This window comes from Micromesistius poutassou (genome assembly GCF_964030765.1).
Source record: "Micromesistius poutassou genome assembly, chromosome: 15".
Classification (NCBI taxonomy): Eukaryota; Metazoa; Chordata; class Actinopteri; order Gadiformes; family Gadidae; genus Micromesistius; species Micromesistius poutassou.
The window spans coordinates 11,734,519-11,755,134 of record NC_140285.1 but is presented as its reverse complement, the minus strand read 5'-3'; the positions used below and the strand labels follow the sequence as shown (position 1 = coordinate 11,755,134).

The window sequence follows — 20,616 nt, the reverse complement described above, 5'->3', positions numbered from 1 at the left end:
TTCAACCTTCTGAACTAAATGACGAAGTGGTCAGTTCACACCAAACCTTAACATGCAGCCTTCTTGTGCTCAATGAGGCTCTGTGTATATGTATTATTATTATATCTTATTTTTATTTTTATAAACCTTTGACACCTTCAAGACGTGCAAGATGATCATCAGACCATTCGGGACAATAACCATGTTGGTTAGAGTTACAAACATGATTTTGTAACTGATTGGGATGAAGTGCGGTGGAATTACTGCGGACGCACCAATATAAGGCTCAACTATTAGGCCTACAATTGTATACGCGATTAAATACACTCTACACTTGTTGCTGAATTACAATATTATTGACTTTTTCCGAGTCAACTTGTTGTAATTTATGGATCTAAAAAAAGGATATGTCAGTGCTTCGTTTAAAGTCCACCATCCATCGTTACGCACGACTTTGGTGACATCAATGGAGACGCGCGCTCCAGAGGAACTTACAGCGCGGTGGTTGGTGTGACGACAGCGACCGGTGGGTATAAAAGGCGATGGGTAGGTATCTGCTCATACCTCTGGAGTTGGCCTTTACGGGTCACCAACCGCTGTGAGAAGGGGAACAAAACGGTTACGGCTATAGCTAATTAATATTATCCCCATTGAATTCACCTACCAAGAAGAACTAAAGACACCAAGTAAGTCTTTGATTTCGAGTCTTAATAGCGTTTTACTAAATCTGCCATGGACATTTAAACCTCTTTTTTGTTTTAAACGCAAATCTGAGCATATTTTCAATTTTTTTTACCTTCATTATGTTATAGTTTAGTTTTTCAAATATAATCTCTTATCATTTCTCACCAGGCACAACTCTACTTGCCATGAAGTCGACGTATCTTCTCATCTTGGCTTCTCTCACGGTGGGTAACTTAACGAGTTCCAGAGGGCAGGGTATGCCAGACGATGGGACGGTGGACCACAAGACCATAGACGACATTATTCTACAGAGAGCAGAGACTATTTTGTTGCGCTCCATTTTGGAAAAGCTACAAGAGGAAGGAGAAACAAATGGTAAATGTAGCGCACCTCAAACTGCGCTCAGTTATTGCTGTTCCTAATTAAAATCAATCTCGCAGAGAATAACTTCACATATAGCCTATTCAAATTGTGCGTTATTTATTGTGTGTATATATTGTTCTATTAACACGTATCTGGATGCCACTACAATTTGGGTTACACAGTTGTTTTTCAATATGTTAACATTCTTTAAAAAACACATTTTAAGAGATGATCCATGGTTATCGTTTGTATCCTGTACCTTTTAACATTTGACTTTGATAACTTTGATTGGAATCGAATGCAGTTCATTTACTCAGGATACAGAAAACATATTTTAATTTGTAGGTGTAATTTAAAGATGGCAAATAAGCCTACATCTTCCTTTGATGCATCTAACAGAAAGTGAACTTCATTTTTTCTAATCCTCTTCCAGAAGGGCTTTCCTCTCAGTCAGACTGTGTCACAAAGCGGCAACATCCCGGCAAGAGACTGAACGAGGAGCTGGAGAAACGGCAGCATCCAGGGCGAAGGGAGGAGGATGAGGACGATGACGGGGAGGCAGACTACGAGGCTGTTCAGAAGCGACAGCACCCGGGAAAACGCGACGACGACCTAGACTCATTTATAGAGTTCCAGAAAAGACAGCACCCGGGGAAACGCGCGATACTTGGACAGATCTCGGACAGCCCCCTGCTCCTGGGTGAACTTTCTAAACGACAGCACCCGGGAAAACGCTTCCTCGCGTTTTTCAGCAAACGGCAGCACCCAGGTAAGCGTGACCCTGGCGTGGACGCGGAGCACGAGGAAAACGCGGCCCTCCAGCAATTCGACAAGCGTCAGCATCCCGGGAAACGTTTTTGGGAAAACTCGAGCCCGGATTTGGGCTCCACCAGACCCTGTGACGTGTTGGACCCCTCCTCGGGCTGCAGCCAGACCAGCCTGTTGCTCGACCTCATAGACAACGTGACCAAGAGTCGCGTGGAGGAGAAGAGACAACACCCGGGTAAAAGACTTGCCCCCCCCGAGGATGATTTGGTAGAAAAGTGATCATAATAAAAAACAAAAGTTTAGGCTATTGTGCGCCTAATTTTCTGTATAGTAAATAAATAAATGTGTAAAGTAATTGACCGTAAACAAATTATTTCAAATGCGTAGAAGCCTATTCATTTACATAATTTTCTATCCTACCCGAAGAAATGGCACATAGGTATATTATTATTTTACAATTTAGGAACATGAAGTAGGCCTAGTACTTTGATTTCATTCAGGTATGTGATGGATGATATCGCCCAAATTGTATGTCATTCGATTAAAATATTTGCTTTTGCTTAACTTTGAGGAAGTGTGCACATGTTGTTCACTGAACCTCGAATAATAACCTAATTTGACGTCTAATGAAAAGGCAACTTTGATAGATTTGTGACACAGGCAATTCTTATTTATTACGTTTTCATTTAGCCCAATAGTATATTTTTGCTTTGTGTTGTTACCTCTGTGAGGTTACAAAGTTTTAGTATAGGCTCCTATCAGATAAAAACCCATAGAAAAGTCGAATATACACTAACTGAATAGGCTACAAAAAGTTTTGTACAAAAATATTATTGCATGGTCTCATGTTTATGTTCATGCCTTTTACTGTACATCCTGCCTTAAATCATTTCACAACAATGTTGTTGTTACAATAAAATGCATTAGTAAAGAATTGTGGCGTGGACATTTGAGTTGCAGTCATGGAATAGCTTTAAGCAACACTTTCGGGTGCATGAAGTAGGTCTGATCATTTGTTCTACTAAATACATTTAAATATAAACACTTAATAAATACACTGACTCCAGAAGGGGAAACGCTTATCAGAAAATTCATCATCGATGTGTGCAGTAAATCCAATAACGAATGTATCGGCCAATGATATAAAGTATGTCTCGTAGAAGTTTGAGTATTTACTCCCTATTAATAATAAATATTTCAATTCCAGTCTTGACTTATAAAGCAATTCACACCACAATGAGGCTGCTCGCGGACCGCTGGATCCAAAATCGGACGCGCGCGGACAGTGGCAGTAATAACAACCATCAACCGATTGGTTTGAACCTTATTCATAGTGTATATGTTGCGGTTATAATATCAAAACAAAAGAAAAGAAGACTTAAGAGAAGCCGTGGTTAATTAGCCATGACTTTTGGCGTTTTGTTCTGTTTGTCCGTCGCCCGCTACCACACGGAGGGGTGTCACATGACTAGGTTGGGCAGCTGTGGTGCAGCCATAGGTTGCAGCTGGGAGCTGCGAGCTGTCAATATCCACATTGTCAAAACAAAACAATAACTTTTGTAAACGTGTGAGTACAAATGTTTTTCTGAAGATTGTATATTCAGCTGTATCATTGAACAACACAAGGGAGAGCGTGTCTTGCGATGTCAGAAAACAAAACGTGCCATTGTTTAGCCCTAAGCTAATGTATGGTACCTAGCATGGCTAGTTGGCTGCTCTTTAGATCACTGAACTCTACACAACGAGACCAACGATGCGTTTAAAATCATCAGAAAGCTGCGGGGAGGTTCATGTTTTTGTAATCGTGTCACTAGGATAATCGTGATTTGATTCACCGACGTTCCATTTTTTGTTTTTTCGAAAGTTTAAAACGTCGTTAGCATTGCACCGATTTGAGAAACAGCATGTTGTACTCGGGAAAATGTTAATTTCTGTAAATTGCATCGTAATTTAAGGCAATGCGTTGGCACTAAACATGTTAATGACTCACTAGTGTTGAGTCAGAGGGCGGACCCTACCATAGGTCGATGTGCAATAGCAATTTCGTGTACACGTTACAATATGAAGCATATTAGATACAACAATATAGTATTCATAATACATTCAGCTAAAGCCTTATGCACCAGCTAATGACATTGCGTACATTGTACAGACAATACGTATACGGCTGATTCTGTATTCGGCAATTTAGGGTGCAATTACAAGAGACCACCATCTACTGCTGGCAACGGTAAAGAGGTTCCACTCATCTGATAGATAGTAAGAGATTAAATACAACAATTATGAGATTAAATAACGCAAACTATTTCAGACATCAGTTTCGGGTTAAAGTCATAACAATGTGTATTGTGTGTGTTTAAATAACATTTACTGGGGGCAGAATATTTTTTGATAATTTGAGTTTGGACTTTTCTTTCACTCACATCTTTAAAAACCAAGGCTTTTCCTAGCTGGAATGGAACTGTCCTGTGTTGGCGTGAACACCCGGTGGCGGGTGGAATGACTGGAGACGCCTATCCCACCGTGCATCGCGTCTGTCTGGGCTTCATCTGCAGCCACTTCCTCCCATGGCGTCTAGTTATCCACCCCCCTTTGAAGGCACAGGGGAAGTGAAGGAGGGATTCATTTGCCCACTGTGCCATAAGGATCTGCAGTCCTTCTACCAACTCCAGGACCACTATGAGGAGGAGCACTCCGGAGACGACCGTCATGTTAGAGGGCAACTCAAGAGTAAGTGCACTACCTGTAATATCTGTGATAATCTGATCTATGTTTGAGTGAATTGATCCTGGATTTAGTAAGATGGTCAACTCACCTCAGAATTCTTCTGTAGAACGTAGCCTAGATTCGATTTGAATAAAACAGAGGAAGCGGAAGGCATTTTTAAGGCTAATTGAAAAGCAGATAATTCCAGCACTGGCTGGAATTATAATGAATGTGTGGGTAACAATAATTATTGAATAGTTGTTGCAATGCATATAGTCATATTAGATGCATGAGGGTTGTAGTAGGATTGTAGCGGCATCATCACCATCTGCGTGCAGGTCTGGTTCAAAAGGCTAAGAAAGCCAAAGACAAACTGCTGAAGAGGGATGGAGACGACCGAGCCGACACTGGAAGCTATGAGTCATTCTACTACGGCGGAGTGGATCCGTACATGTGGGAGCCCCAGGAGCTGGGTAAGGTTTGAGAGATGCACTGGTTAAGAGAGAGAATTTAAAGTTATTTTTTTCTAGGGTAAGGCTTGAATCTCTGATCCATTTTTAAATATTATCAGATTTTTACATACAGTAACTAATAATGACTCAGAACTACATAATACATACGTCGCAAAGTAAACATACATTTTAAAAAGTGGAAATGAAGAAGGATTCAAATACATCAGAATATAGACTGTCAGACTGCTGGTTTTGCTGGATAATTAATTAGACTTCTTCTTGCAGGTGCAACCAGAAATCATCAGGACTATTTCAAAAAACACAGAGCAGCAAGGATAGACCACTATGTGATCGAAGTCAACAAGCTCCTCATCAGACTAGAAAAGGTGTGGTTGTGAATAGCTAACCACTATTCATTTGAATTATAATTTCCATTATTCTAACCAGCCAATAATGTCTTGCTTGTTGATTCTTTCAGCTCACATCTTTCGATAGGACCAACTCGGATGTGGCTAAAATCAGAGGTTTGTTCACTTCCATCAGATTTAAATATATGATATCCATTTCATCTTACAATATATTTTCAAAGCTATCGCCCCTCCACAGCCATAGAGAAGTCGGTGGTGCCATGGGTGAGCGACTCAGACGTGCCCTTCTGTCCCGACTGTGGGAACAAGTTCAACATCAGGAACAGGCGGCACCACTGCCGTCTTTGTGGCTCCATCATGTGCAGGAAATGCATGGACTTTGTTCCTCTGCCCCTGGCCTGTGAGTAGAACTATGAATGCCACAACCATGTCTGTCCAGTACACCACTGTGTTTCTTCCTTGGCTGGTTTCTTCCTTGATAATAGAGAGTTTTAGCTTGCTCTTGTGTGGGCTAGGGCAGGGGAGTTGCCCTGAAATGTGGCCTGTGAAGCCCTTTAGACTGCAACTGTGATTAAGGGCAATAATAATACAATTCCCTTGACTTAATTATGGACCACACTGTGGTGCATTACAAACATCTTTTTTCTTACCTCTTATGTAAGGGCTTCTCTCTTTCTCTCTTTCTCTCGCCCTCCCTCCCTCTCGCCAGATAAGCTGACCAGTGGCACGAGGGAGTCCCTTTGCATCCCTGGCAGTCCGGGTCAGTCCCAGGCCCCACCCTCAGGGGCCGGGGCCAGTGGGATGGGCTCCAGGAGGGGCAGCCTGAGCAGCCTGAGCAGCGTCACCTCTATGCTGGAGGAGAAGGACGACGAGAAGATCCGCTGCTGCCACCACTGCATGGACACGCTGCTGAAGAGACAGCAGAAGCTGGAGGAGAGGGACCACATGCCTGACATAGTCAAACTGTATGAGGTACGACGCTCAAGGGTCCAAGCTGAAAGAGCCAAGGCATTTTTATTTTTATTATTTATTTTTAAATATATATCTATATATAAACAAATACAGCAACAGCACTAATTTATATCTGACTTCACTGACTTCATTAGACGATTGCTGTCTTATCATTACACTAAGTAACTATGTTACACTAGCTTCAGCAAGGCAATGCAAATGTAAATGCAATGCAGTATTTATTTCCTTATAAGCATTTTTATATCTCCTGGTTTGTTGATATTCTTCGTCAAGTACTGTAAATCTTAAAGGCTGGCTATGGTTCACTGCTCATCGCCATGGCTTGTTCCACCCACTTGGTGCCGAAAAATGACTGCATTTGTGCGCAAGGGGGTGTCAGATGCATGCTCTGCATCACTTCATGCGCGACCTCAAAGAATGATTTATTTCACAGGCCATATTATTGCTCTCGCTAGCAGAGAAATTCAAGTCAAGTTTTACTGCACGGAATAATAATTTTTCATGTCATTTTTGCTTGCGGTTTTTGGCAGTGATAAGCCACCATATTCATGCCCTTCATTGTGTATTTATCCTGGTATTCAATGTCTTATAATAATAATAATAATAATAATTAATTGAATTTATATAGCGCTTTTCTAGACACTCAAGTCACCCAAAGTGCTTTACAGTGAAGGGGGGACCTCACTAACCACCACCAATGTCTTATATCTTGTGTTGATTATTTCAGAGGCTAAGAATGTGTATGGACAAGGTGGATGAAAAGGCCCCAGAGTACATCAAAGTGGCCGAATCTCTTAAGTAAGTCCCATTGTACCATAAATAACCTAGAGAGAAATCATTGGTTTGGATTCAAAGCAATATTTTTCTAAAGCAATGCTTTTTGACTCTATTCATTCATAGTGCCGGGGAAACCACATATAACCTGGACACTGCTGGTGGGCTGAGACTGGAAGTACAGAAATACTACGAGTTAATCGATGCATTGAGGTTAGTGCGTTGCTAAACGAATAACAAAGATTAGACTAGTCAAATCAAATGTAACATGTATGAAGAGATAAACTGGAACTCTCGCTCGCTCTCCTCTGATCAGTAAGAGGATTTTAACACTGGGAATGAAAGATGATCCGGCCCCCGCTCCAAAGTCCCTCCATCTACAGAAAATGATCCGTTACACTGCAACGCTCTTTGTCCAGGTAAGAACAGCTAAAAGAGGAAATATATGGTTCAGGGGCAAATTCAATACTTCCTTCTACCGTCTACCTCACTCATTTCAATACTTCCTTAACCGTCTACCACACAATTTGTTTTCCCATTCTGGCCATTGTGCTTCCACTAGGAGAAGCTGTTGGGTCTGATGTCTCTTCCAACCAAAGACAAGTATGAGGCACTGAAGGAAATGAGGAAGCAGGAACAAGAGAAGAAACTCCAGCAGGAGAGATTGGTGAGGAGGTGGTCCTTTTTATTCCTCCTCAAACTGTTTCCAGCCCATGTTTATATCTCACGGTCTCTTCCACCCGCCAGGCCGCTCAGGAGTCCATGAGGAAGAGGCAGGAGTCTGAGAAGAACCGTTCTGTCGCCACCACCAATGGAGTCATCCCCCCGGTTCCCAAACCTCCTCGCATGACCAAGGCAGGAGGTTGGCTGCCCTCCTCCGATTCCAAGAAAACCCACAGTGAGCTCAAAGACCCCCTGCTGCAGCAGATAGACAACATCCAGTCGTTCCTGCGGCAAGCGAGAGAGGCCCAGCGGACGGACGAGGTGGCCATGCTCGAAGAGAACCTGCGGCAGCTGCAGGATGAATACGACCAGCAGCAGACCAGCTTGGCCATCGCTCTCTCCCAGAAGCTGGCCCAGGAGGAGAACCTGCAGCAGGGGGAGATTCAACGCCTCGAGGCCCGGGAAAGGAACGAGTGGGAGCAGAGAGCTCCGGCGGTGGACTCCAGGCAGCCCTCTTCCATCTGGGAATGCTCTTTGGACCTCGGCGAGCCAGTGGCTGGGTATGTGGAGGAGGACAAGACTGGAGAACAAACCCCTAAATTTGAAAGGAGCCCACTGTCATTAAGAGCGTTCCCTGCACTCGCGGGCCAAGAAGAGTCCCCTCCTAGGCTGAGGAGTTTAGGAGGACACGTCACTCCTCCCAGCAGCGAAGGGCCGAACAGCTCCGCCCTGAACCCCTTCGAAGAGGAGGACTCCACTCCTACCGAGGAAGACCCGTCCAACCCCTTCTTCGAGGACATACAGGAGGAACACAAAGAGGTGAGCAACGGGAAGAAGGAATACAACCCCTTTGATGACGAAGAAGACAACGCCGGAGAGGAAGAACCCGTTGCAACATCGCTTGGCAACCCTTTCGAGGAGGACAGTAGTGAGACGAGCAACCCTTTCACGGAGGCATCTGGGGACTCCCCAGGGGTCTCGACCAACCCCTTCGAGGGGGACGAAGACGCAGGAGCTCTGGCGGACATTGACATGATAGAGGAGGAACTGCTTCTGCAGCAGATTGACAACATTAGGGCCTACATCTTTGACGCCAAGATAAACGGCCGCCTGGACGAGGTGGAACTGCTCTCGGCCAACCTGAGAGAGCTACAGCACACCCTGCAGGAGCAGAAGAAAACCCACTGACCCCACATCCTCACATCCTGTGATCAGCTATAAAGAAGGGTGCCCATCCATGAAATACACATCTGATAACCGCGGTGAGAGCTGCTTCAGCCAGCTGAACTCTAAAACAAAGCACTATGTCTCTGTTGTACCAAGTGAATCCTTTTGCAAGCACTAAAAGACTGAGTAGATGTTTTGTTGACTGTTAACCATTGCCTCAACTAAAGCCTACTATGTTCTATCCACTAATAAGAATCGAGGAAAGGGATGCAGTTGACTGAGCTGATACGAGTCCATGAACCCAGTGATGTTCCCAATTGTATATTATTGCCAACTAAAAGAAATAAGTGCATTAAAATAATAATTAAAAACCGGATTAAAAAGATATAGAAATGTATTGCTAATTTCTTTAAAAAACAATTTAACATCCATTATTTTTAGTAATTTATGAAACATAATAAACTGAATTATAGTAATTAAATAATTCATTTAGGTATTTAGTTAATGAGATGATTTAAAAAGCCTGAATCAAAAGGTTTCTCTTCAAATTGAAAACCTAGGGCTAGCCTGTAGTGCCGGACTTGATGACTATTCAACATCACATTTTTCATGCAAAATATATTTTAGCACACACTAACTACTTACTAATCTACTTACGTTATTTCATTTTGCATAATTAAAGCACAAGGCATAATGCACAGAGAATCAATGTGCTTTTTTGCAAGAGACGCCATCAATATAATTTCTGGATTAACTTGTTATAGTAAACATTGTTATTGTAACACGCATTCTTTCAAAGATCTGATGCATGTTTTGTTGATTGTTTGGATGTATAAGCATCTCTGCAAGGCCTCAGATATTTGTTTGTTTGGTTGTAGATATTGATCACAAAATTGTGCTGCGTCATTACTGCAAAGGTGTGTGTGTGTGTGTCATGATGTACACCTTCTGTGGTACTTTAACAATGTATAGAATAACTTCAAAGGTCCAAAGCGATGCAGTTTGCTGAATTGTGCTAAAATGTAAAGCATGGCACCCTTCTAAATTTCCAATAATTACATTCTCCCTCTGTAGTTACGTTAGAGGATTGGCTTACCAGCGGGTACATGAAAACAAATTGTTTTGAATCCAACTTTATTCACCTAATTCATTATTTAACTTATGGTAACCCCAACTTGACATCAAAGCCAGTAAGTATTATCCTAATGCTGCTTATTCTACTACATAAAATTTACCACACTGTCCAAATGTTTTACTACAGACTGAGCTTGCCGTTATGCTCAATCCACTGTGTTGTGAATAATCCCAGTAAAACACTTTAAAGCAAAATATTGCCAATAAATGTTTGTTATGACCGTTTCCAAGGTTACCGATTGATTGTGTCTGTTGCTAACTTTGTTGTATTTGATTAGTGCCTGTGTATGATATCTTGGCATTCAAGACACTTATTTTTAAGAACCTAACCTTCAGCCATCATTTGACAGCTCCATCTCAGCACAAATAAAATTTGATATTGAGAAATCAAATGGCCTATGGACCTCCTCAGCTTGATTGTGTAACATATGCACTTCTATTGCAAATAGTTTGAAAGGCCGGTATGATGTTTTAATTAGGAAGTATTTATTATAATTTGTAGACCAGTTTTAATAGATACAGTAAGCAACCATCGCTATACACATAGCTTCACTATTTACAAAAGGGATAGTATTTTAACAAAAGAAACAATAGAAAATCAACATGTCAAACAGTTACTCCTGGGCGGCTGCCATCCGAGTACGGTATTTTCCAGTTAACTCTTTGGGCAGTGGTGTGGTGCCGGGACAAGGGACTTGACCCTCAACCTCACAGATGCACTCCTTCAGACAATACTTCTTTGGACCAAAATTAGCGGGGTTGGACTCTTGCATTTTGGCAAGGGCTTCAACGTGCAAGACCTCTCTATATACAGAAAAAGATGAATACATATTAAAACATAATACATATATGTATATACTTTGCAACACTGCGACAGTCACCATCTGGTGTCTTCATTAGCAAGACAATAATTTGTATTAAAGTGTTAACTAATGAAATATGAATAACTGTTTAATACAAATTCATACACATTTAGTTCAGTTCGTTTATTTTATCTTTATTTCACGACCATGTTTAAGGCATAATGCATTGTTTAAACTCAATCAATTACATAATATACTGATTATTTGATATTCCTTACTCTGATTTGCAGAGAATTTTCTTCACGTGTTGCGTTATAAGTTGATGGTCCTTTCCTTCCACATCAACAAGAACCTGCTCTCCATCGTCTGCATGAATGAATGGAGAGAATTAGCCTGGCCTAACCTGCTCTATTGTGTAATTACGATCAATCATAAAAGCAAACTCACCCAAGTAGAATTTCAGGAAAGACGATGGCGTCATGTTCTTAAACATCACAACTTGGACCCATGGATTTTTATACTGGATTTGAGGAATATTGAAGAACACAAACTTTCTAGAAACCACAAGAGGTTTAGACAGGTTAGGCAACATTACCACACCAATAAGACAATAAGTAGAATACAGAACCTCACCAATGAGAATTTTGTTGCTGAATATACATATGTAATGAAATAATGACTTATGACATTCTAGATTGTAACCAAATATAAATGACATGTTCTGATGGCACATTCACTTGAAGCTATGCTGCTGTTAACAAGCAAACATTTTATAGTCGTGACCGACAGGGTACTGCGATTATATTATTGTAATCACAATCACAGACGTCAAAAAGCAATAACACATGCACCAGCAGACATGAGCTAACGTTAGCCTATGCTATAACTAACGTTACTGACCTTGCCCCCTCGCTGAGTTCTCCAGATGTATTATAATTAACGGTCATAATCTTTACTCGGTTCTTAAAAATCAAATCGCCTTTTTGGAGATACTCTAGCGTTCTTCTGATCGGAAACCTGCCTTTCATAGGCATCTTTAGGCTTTAAGGAGTTGGGTTTATACACACTACAGGCAGCAGCACCACTGAGCAGCAAGCGAACTGTCCCGCGTTGATGACGTTGCTAAACGGATGACGGCTAGTTGTAGTTTTTTTTTTGTTCTTCTAATAAACTCTACATAATTTTGAGAACAATACTGATTTGCCCTTAAAATAAATATGGAATATTCCGAGCACTTATTTAAAGAGGTAACAATGAGGTAACAGTATGGCTCTTAAATGCCTCAACATCTTCTAAGTATTATATGACGTACCGTTTTGATCATTACCCTATTTGGTTGAAACACAGACAAATGAAACTAAAGAAAACCATACCAACTGTAGTCAATAACACAATCTAAATCCCATCTTCACCAAAGTCAATGTCATAACAGTGGTTTATTTTTGTCATAAATACAATAACCATCACTCGAGACTCGATTGTACCCAACCGTAATACATTTTTTTGCACTTTTATTTCCAGCGAGGTAGAAAATAGGCCAAATGGCAAACAAGCAGATATGATTGTTTGAATGATTGGTTAGTCACAAATACATTTACAGAAACAAACATAAGACACTATACACATGAATTATTTGTGTTTTATAATCTTGAATTATGATAATGCAACAACATTTAAATCTACATTTTTATACATAACTTTAAAAAAAGCTTAAGCACCTTCATGCACTGCAATATCGGAAAACTTCTTCGCTTTTAGCCCATACAGTGACAAGATATATAAAACCCCACTTAAAAAAAAACATGCACTCATTTTAATGAAACTACATGTACAAAGATTAGTTTACACAAGTGCAGTAACAAACCATTTTTCTAGGTTTTAAAAGTTGAGAACATAGGCCAAATTTTTGTTGACGTTACATCCCCATTAAAGTTGCTGTACTACATACAGTATAATAATATATAATTCAACATATGCTTAACACATGGATACAGGTGGGGCTCAGCCCCAGAAAATATCCTTACAAATCTGAGAGACATTCCAATAAAGTACACTTAGCATGAGACACTTAGTAACAATTTGTTCAAACCAAATTTGATTTGAAAAAATGTGTCCAACACAATTCATAAAAACTAAACACAGATAGAAAAATGGCAAAAAATAACATAAAAGTGTGGGCAACCCATAAAGGAATAATACATTGATTCATGCAAAAGAGTCGAACGGCTGACACAACCACCACTCAATCACCACTCACCACCAGATGAAGATCACGTCTCCGGGTCACAGAAGCCAACATCAGGCACACATCCAACCTTTCAGCTAGAATCCAGGCACAACTTGTATGTGGTCTGAGGCATACATATCAATACCTAGCCAGGACAACAGCAGCTGAGAAGGGGTAGATTGTCTTTTTCCATTCGAGAAGCAGCAATATAGCTGCCGAATGCTAAAAAACATTTGGCCCTTAATTAATGACTTTCTCCGACTTTAAACTTTTACAATTTTGTGGAATTAGCACTTGGACCACCTTCACCGTTGCTGTTGCTATTATGTTAATTATCACGTGTGGGTTGTATCAGGGTAGGTACCTGTCCATATGTATAGTATCAATGAAACTTTTTTTTTCTAATTCTAATTCTATGAAGTCAGGTTGATTATTAAATTGAGTCAATTTTGATAGTGGCTGCTCAATAAAAAGAAAAACATACATTCAAATATTTAGTTTGTTAACCTGATTTAGAAGTGGTCTTTACAAACAATTTTTCAGTGTGAATGAGTGAAAAACTTAGATTGAATGTTACAATATTACTGTCGTCCAATTTTAAATGTAACATTTTTGAACAACAAGTAAACTAAGAAGGTATACAGTTTTATGACATTTAAAATGCCATGCCATGATAGGTGCAGTGTGTATTGTAGGATGATGTGGCATCAGGTAGTGAGGTTGCAGATTGTTGAATTACACCCCCCCTCCCCCTCTTTCAACGATATGATCAAAGCTACTCTGGCCTGTACATGCCTGTACGGTGCTTCTACACCAGCATCCCGTAGCCAAGGGTCAAGTGATGAGGTCTGTACAACTATTGGGCTTATCTAACAAGTAAGATAGGGATTCTGATTGGTAATTGAAACAGTGTCCTCTCTAGTGCTGTTTGTCTGTTCTGGGCTTTATACACTAATTCTAACATACTTATTAATATTATATTCCAATTCTGCAAAGTCCGTTCCGCTAGATGCCACTGGATTCTACACACTGCACCCAATAGATAGATTGCATTGTCATGTGATTTAAAATTATAATCACAATTATATTTGACATAGTTCAGCTTCTCCTAGGGTGCAGATACATTCTCACACCTGATCAATTCTTGGATGCTATGATCTCTAAAAGTCGTGGTACTTAAGATGTCCCCATGGCTACACTTGTTTCCTTTGCGACATGAGCTTAAACTCAGCTAGAAAGTTCATTTTACAGTCTTTTACAATTTGACATTCTTATGCCATTCATTTGACTCCATGATTAACGATTGCACTTATAAATACACATTTTAGAGGTTAGATTCAGAAGCTACCTTAAAAAACATATACATGACCAGCATTAGAGAACAATATGGCTTGATTAAGACTTAAACTACCTGTAAAGGCTTATGCCAAAAGTTAAAGTTCATCAGGAATTGGGTTGAAGTAAAGGACTTCACTCTCTTTCATCAAGTCTGGAGTTCCACTGAACTCTGAAACATCCAAGCCCCATACCAGTGGTCCCGGTGGCTTACACTGTGGTACATAGACGGCTCAGCTGGGTGGAGGAATACTTATCATTCCAAAGAGCCAGAGTCCTGACTGTTGTACTCTGTGGTCTCCATCTTCAGGATGTATGGAATGATGCTGTCTATGGAGACATTCCCTATGAGTCCGGTAAAAAACAGCTCCTCTGTGATGCTGGAGTTCATCAGACGTAGGGCTGGAAGTCTCATCAGGATACGGGTCAACCTGAGAAACCCACCCCCCACCAATGGTAAGAGTTGCTGCATATTCATCGCAAAAGTATTGTCTAACGTACACATACACTATACCCACATTTTCTTGATGGATTCAGATGTTTATTATTGTTATGTAAACTAAAACCCCAAAACCTAATAACTCTTTGTCAGCACAACCATTAGAAAGGCTTGTAAATTATAAAAATGTATTCATTGCTCACATGAAGCATGGTATATACTAAAAAAATTGTATATGAATTTGAATGGTGAAATAGAAATCACATTCAAATGTGAAAATGTATATTTCAATGTGAAAAAAAGCACCCTGCGGTTTAAGTTATCGTGCGCAGCCTGGGCTGCTACCCTGCATGCCAGACAGGAGTGACAAGCTAGCGGATGGCAAAGTAATCCTTCCATCCCTGGATCTTCTTTTGAACACGTAAATTCCTCCGCTGGGAATATAGTAAATAAAAAAAGATTGGCACTGGGCATAACACATGAAAAGCTTCTTGTGTTTTGGGCCAATAACTTGCCTTAAGGCCTAAGGCCAGTTTATAAGGGACAGTGGATAATGCTGAACCAGTTAATTCAGTTGTACCTTTTTAAAAATGTTAAGCAAGTGTTTAATTGTAAATTATCCCTTTTTTAGAAGGAATATTCTCAACGTTGTTTAAGGCCATAGTAGAAAGCCTTAGTATATACATTTACCTGTACGTGTCCTCTGGATATGTCTTCTGCACATAGTCCTGAAGCTCCATCAAGGCCTTCTCCTGGAACTTCTCAATCTGGATGCTGCACTCGAGGCCTGGGTGGTCTGAAAAATCAAACACTTCAAGCAAACATTTCACCTGCCACTAACTTCCTTCATAGGCACAAGATATGGGCCAAGATGCTGTGCTAGTCAATTAAACTCACCTGGGCTGAATAACACTATAGCCTTCAGGTAGGCGTATTCGTAGTCGTCTGTCTCCACCTTTATCATGCTATTACAGAACTCCTGCAACTTCCAGATGTGTTCCATCACCTGCTTCACTCTCTCCCCAGACACCTTGTCTGAGACGAAAGCAAGTCCCAGTTTATTGTTTAACAATGCCCTGTTTGTTTAAAACAAGGTCCTTGGTATATGTTGCGTAGGTGTGCTTAGAGGTACTAAAGAGATGTGATTGCCTTCTGCTCACTAGTGTGGTAGTCAGAGGGCCTTACCGTCCTGAATGCTTCCCTGAAGGTGGTTGATGATGGCAGCTAGGATGGTGGACAGGTTCATCACATGAGCACACTGAGCCATACCCAGGGTGAACAGCTCATTCCAGCAGGCTCGCACCAAACTTGTGTTCATATCCTGGCTGAAAGACACAGATGGAGAGAGAGAAAGAGGGAGCGCAGTGAGCATTGTGGGTGTGTGAATGAAGATAGACAAGAATAGACTTAAATCCTGTTAAATGAAAACAGAGGAGCTTGCGATACAACCAACCAGACATGTTATCAAATTTTCATAATGCCCAGAAGAGTTCTTACCCCAGAGCTGAGAAAGCAGGGATGGAGCGTGCCCAATGCATGGACAGGAAGAGCAGGCGGGATGCTGACTCACAGATGTAGTGTACATTAAGATATTCCGGCATCGGGCTTGGCATCGAGAGCTGGATGAAAGACGGTGGAAACAGGGAGGGAAATGATGTCAACGGAGGAGAGATAAGCTTGGAAAGCAGAAACTTGTTATTGTCAAGTTATCTACCTTAAAGCCAACATGGGTGTCTGTCAGCAGCGGCCCCTCCACCTCTATGAGAGGGGTCTCCTGGTCTCGACCGATGAGCTGGATGGTGGCTCCAGCAACACACTGCACCTGACCTTCCTGGCTCTGGGCCTGCCCTGCATCTGGTGGGTTTAGGGCTTTGGCCAGGGTGTCAAAGGCACTGTACCCAATGAAACCAAACATACGTTGTTGATGATCATGTAGTTCCCTAACATGTGGATCAGGACCCCACCTGTGGTGGCCTCACATGCTGACGTGAGCATGGGGGATTGTTCTTTTTATTGAAGAATAATGTTAAAGGTTTTAAATAAAGTCTGGATATGTATACAGACAGATGATTCTTAACAAATAAGTATCATTGAGTGTCACCTGAGACATTGATATAATGGGTAGATGTTAATTTAGTTAAAAAGATGCAGCAGGAAGCAGATGCAAGTTGAGTCAGAAGGATTTTCACATCTAAACAGGCCCAAAAGATTGGGAACCACTGACAGCTTTAAAATGTTTTCCCCACAAAAAACGTTGAAGAGCAGTTGCATTCTTCAGGTACTGACCGTGTTATCTCACTGGTAGAGTGCTCCTGCTGGAAGCCCTCTGAAGCATCATCACCCCCGTTGAGGTTCTCATTCAGCGAGTCGCTCAGGTTGGCTAGGGAAGACACAACGTTGGCCAGCGTCCCCAAGTCCCCGTGACTAGATTCCATCTTGGGATGGAAACAAGACAATGTCAGCAAGGATTTGAATGAATGCTTTATTATACTTGGCGACCATACCTGGTCAATGGCTGTACCTTAGTGTCAGTGGACAGCAGCAATGTCCCATCTGTCTGAATGAAGGGCTGCTGGATGTTTACTAGCATCCCTTGCTCCAGAAGACTAGATCTACATGTGAATTAAAGAAAAAAGCACCAAGCGTTGATCAGGAGAGCTGACTACCCAAAACTGAACATAGTTCATATACAAAGCTCCTTTAGATGAGAACACCCCTTACAGATTACCTCAAAGGTGAACTTGTACTTATATCCCCCCAGTTTTTCCATAACGCTAAAACCCCAGAATGCTCTGTTAGAACCTCCACTGACCTGGAGCCTTCTGTCTCTGTGTCGGAGATGAAGGTTGGCGTGGCAATGAGTGGGCTGTTGAGGTTCTTGCGGATATAGATTTTTTGAGTGGAGGCCGCACAGTTGGAGTGCTTCTCTCTAGGGACCAGATCAATGGGTCTGCGCTCACTCTGCACAGCTGAGGGCACAGACATTTGATTTTAATAAACCTATCTTGTGTACGATAAGTTCATAAAGACTTGATTAATGTTAACAACAACTGTGTAAGATGCTTATGACTCAAAATCCGGCTTCCCCACTAGTTGACTGTATGGACTGCTGCCATAGCAACTAAAAGGCACATGTTGGTTCCAGCACACAAATGACAATAAGATGTTTGTTTGTAATGGTGCAACAGTGCCAACTCACACTCTGTCTTCATCCCCATCTCAAGGCACTTTCGAAGCCGACAGAACTGGCAGCGGTTGCGGTGATGCTTATTGATGACGCAGTCCTGTTTGCTGCGGCAGCTGTAGGCCAGGCTCTTTCTCACGCTTCTCTTGAAGAATCCTTTACAGCCCTCACAACTGACGGCACCATAGTGACGCCCTGAGGAGGAATCAAACAGTAGATGGGCTGTGTCTTCCTGTGTGTGCGTGTGTGTGTATACAGGCTTATAACTGTAGGTCAAGTACCTGAAGCCTTGTCTCCGCAGACCACACAGTATTCCACTGGCTGAGGCCGACTGAGATCCCCTGCCTGCCCAAGCAACCGCTCCATGGACATGGCATCAGTGACAATCTGAAGAGCATCCATGTCCAGTGGACTGGGTTATTGGTGTTCGAGTAGCTAAACAATTGAGCCATTTGGAAAATAGTGAATTGATAATGGAATACAACTGCACTGTACAACAACTGTACAGCATATATGTAATATATATATATATATATATATATATATATATATATATATATATATATATATATATATATATATATATATATATATATAATACAAAAACTGCCTTGACAAAACAATTTAAATGTTGAAGATTAAATAATATTAAAATTAAATTAATGCATAATATCACATTTAAAGCATTCCAAGGACAACATAAGAACAGTCTACAAATGCACTTTAATGGACTAAACAATGTGCACCTGTATTCGGCCAGGCATCAAGTTGTCTGCGGCAGTAAAGACGAGCTGCTTGTTGTGGTTGCTGTCTGGCGAGGCCAGGATGACCTTGCCTGCCCCAGAGCCATCAGCTGTGGTCAGAAAGAACTGTTGCTTGGGAATGCTGGACGGGTTCATGGCTGTCATTATCTGGATCTTCTGACCAACCTGCTGGTCCGATACAATCTGACAGCAGAAAGGAAATTGCTTTCTTTCATTAAGTCAATTACCATATCAGCAACACTAACACAACCTCTTTTAAATCAGTTATCTAGCACAGTGGTTCTCAAACGGGGGTACGTGTACCCCTGGGGGTATGTGAAGGCACTCCAGGGGGTACGTGAGATTTTAAAATATACATATTTTTTAAAAAGTAGCATCCATGCAAAACTCTATTTATATCTATAATAACTCAATATTTCAGGAAAATATAAGTATAAGTTCATAAATTGAATTTTATATTCAGTAGGCTATTCAATTTCATTGTCCTTAAAAGAGTCTCCCCCATACCAGGATGGTTCGACCCAACCTGTCATATGCCACCTGGCATCACCTGTCAATCACTTGAATCAACGATGGAGTCGTGGTTGAAGCGTAGCAGCAATTATTTTGAAAACACGGAGGGACAAGTGGTAAAGGAGGCCAAAACAAAAATGCTTTGCGTTGGTTAGGGGGTACTTGGCTGAAAAAATATTTCACAGGGGGTACATCACTGAAAAAAGGTTGAGAACCACTGATCTAGCATATGCCGCAATTAGCTTCCTGTATATTTGTTTGGTTTTGTAATACGCAGACTCATCATTTAATCTAAAATAAGTTTGGAAACATTCTTCATATTTGTATAGCAAACATGTGCAAACACAAACAATACATTATTCAGCAATAAAACAAATCTGCTGTAATATTTTTGGCTGTGTTTACCAAAAAAATAAGCATACACTTGCCTGTGCCACTTTTTCAGGTGCTATTTTCTGATGAGTATGCAGCTTCATGGTGATGTAAGTAAAGGGGTCTGCTTGAAGAAATACCAAAGACACATCAGCTGCAATTTATTTGTCAACTCTAACTAGAAGTTATAAATTAAAATAAATGTATAACTAAAAATAGTTAAATCCAGGACTCCGTATATGCTATGTGATCATATTCATCTAATCAAGAACTCCGTACATGGTATGTGATCATATGTACTGTCACATGGAGCATTCTTCCTTGTGTTATCAACATCCCATCTAACCACTCCTGTTGCTGGGATGGCAGGGGTAAAAGGGTCGAATTCATATGCACTCACGTAATGTGTGTGCATATTAATCTGGCTGATGTGAGCTGACCGTCTCCTCCACACGGAAATCGATCTACTATGTAGTCTGAAATAAAGATGAAAGGCTTTCATTCGGTGTCATGTGTAAATAAAATCCTCTGAACGCATTTCGTTCATTACTGTAAGAATTAAACGGAATGGTGGAAATAGGGAATGCAATGCTGGGAACTTCACATGTATTGCTAATAAAGTCCACCAGAGTGGGGCTAGCAATGAGCACAGCTAGCTATATAGCTAGCTAGTCACCTAGCTATGTTCTTTTATTGTCCAGTAACTCAAAGCTCAGGTCGAACGCAATTTAAATAGGATTGAACGTCTTACCTTTGAGTCACTAGGCTCGCTGATGAGTAATTCTCCCATTTTTATTAAATGTTTGTTTTGGTTTTCTTCTGTTAAAGGTCATAGTTCGTGACCCCTTAGCGCTAGCACGTTACAGTGTTTTTTTTTATTTCCCTTTATAGCTCGCGCCCTGCGCGCCTCTCAACCACCAGCGCGTGGCGCAAGCCAGACACAGCACTG

At 41.2% G+C, this 20,616-nt stretch overlaps 4 protein-coding genes across 6 annotated transcripts; 2 read left to right on the top strand and 2 right to left on the bottom strand.

Moving 5' to 3' along the window:
- Positions 1-622: 622 nt before the first annotated feature.
- On the top strand, positions 623-2,073 carry trh (thyrotropin-releasing hormone; the record flags this gene model as incomplete). The annotated part of the gene is made up of 3 exons (XM_084479522.1): positions 623-665; positions 832-1,038; positions 1,460-2,073. Exons 2-3 carry the CDS (start codon positions 849-851, stop codon positions 2,071-2,073), a joined length of 804 nt encoding a protein of 267 aa, XP_084335648.1. The 5' UTR covers positions 623-665; positions 832-848.
- Positions 2,074-3,272: 1,199 nt separating this feature from the next.
- On the top strand, positions 3,273-10,385 carry rbsn (rabenosyn, RAB effector). Its single transcript, XM_084479492.1, has 12 exons — positions 3,273-3,361; positions 4,234-4,524; positions 4,839-4,973; positions 5,238-5,338; positions 5,431-5,476; positions 5,559-5,720; positions 6,030-6,292; positions 7,020-7,090; positions 7,193-7,279; positions 7,383-7,485; positions 7,629-7,733; positions 7,814-10,385. Exons 2-12 carry the CDS (start codon positions 4,362-4,364, stop codon positions 8,915-8,917), a joined length of 2,340 nt encoding a protein of 779 aa, XP_084335618.1. The 5' UTR covers positions 3,273-3,361; positions 4,234-4,361; the 3' UTR covers positions 8,918-10,385.
- Positions 10,386-10,500: 115 nt separating this feature from the next.
- On the bottom strand, positions 10,501-11,926 carry mrps25 (mitochondrial ribosomal protein S25). Its single transcript, XM_084479521.1, has 4 exons — positions 11,734-11,926; positions 11,281-11,387; positions 11,112-11,199; positions 10,501-10,834 (listed from the first exon to the last, which is right to left on the bottom strand). Exons 1-4 carry the CDS (start codon positions 11,865-11,867, stop codon positions 10,645-10,647), a joined length of 519 nt encoding a protein of 172 aa, XP_084335647.1. The 5' UTR covers positions 11,868-11,926; the 3' UTR covers positions 10,501-10,644.
- A 416-nt stretch (positions 11,927-12,342) lies between these two features.
- Positions 12,343-20,543, bottom strand: nr2c2 (nuclear receptor subfamily 2, group C, member 2). Of its 3 annotated transcripts, none has more exons than XM_084479500.1 (14): positions 20,419-20,543; positions 19,724-19,791; positions 18,765-18,965; positions 18,300-18,405; positions 18,034-18,213; positions 17,647-17,803; positions 17,356-17,446; positions 17,121-17,269; positions 16,549-16,726; positions 16,332-16,453; positions 16,020-16,159; positions 15,732-15,869; positions 15,525-15,630; positions 12,343-14,826 (listed from the first exon to the last, which is right to left on the bottom strand). In XM_084479500.1, the coding sequence occupies exons 2-14, from the start codon at positions 19,769-19,771 to the stop codon at positions 14,652-14,654; spliced, it is 1,791 nt and encodes a 596-aa protein (XP_084335626.1). In that variant the 5' UTR covers positions 19,772-19,791; positions 20,419-20,543; the 3' UTR covers positions 12,343-14,651. The 3 variants fall into 3 exon arrangements, 2 of the variants coding, with proteins under 2 accessions (XP_084335626.1, XP_084335627.1); XM_084479501.1 differs by lacking the exon at positions 20,419-20,543 and adding an exon at positions 20,068-20,136; XR_014638234.1 differs by lacking the exon at positions 12,343-14,826 and having other exon boundaries at positions 15,532-15,630; positions 15,732-15,864.
- Positions 20,544-20,616: the final 73 nt, after the last annotated feature.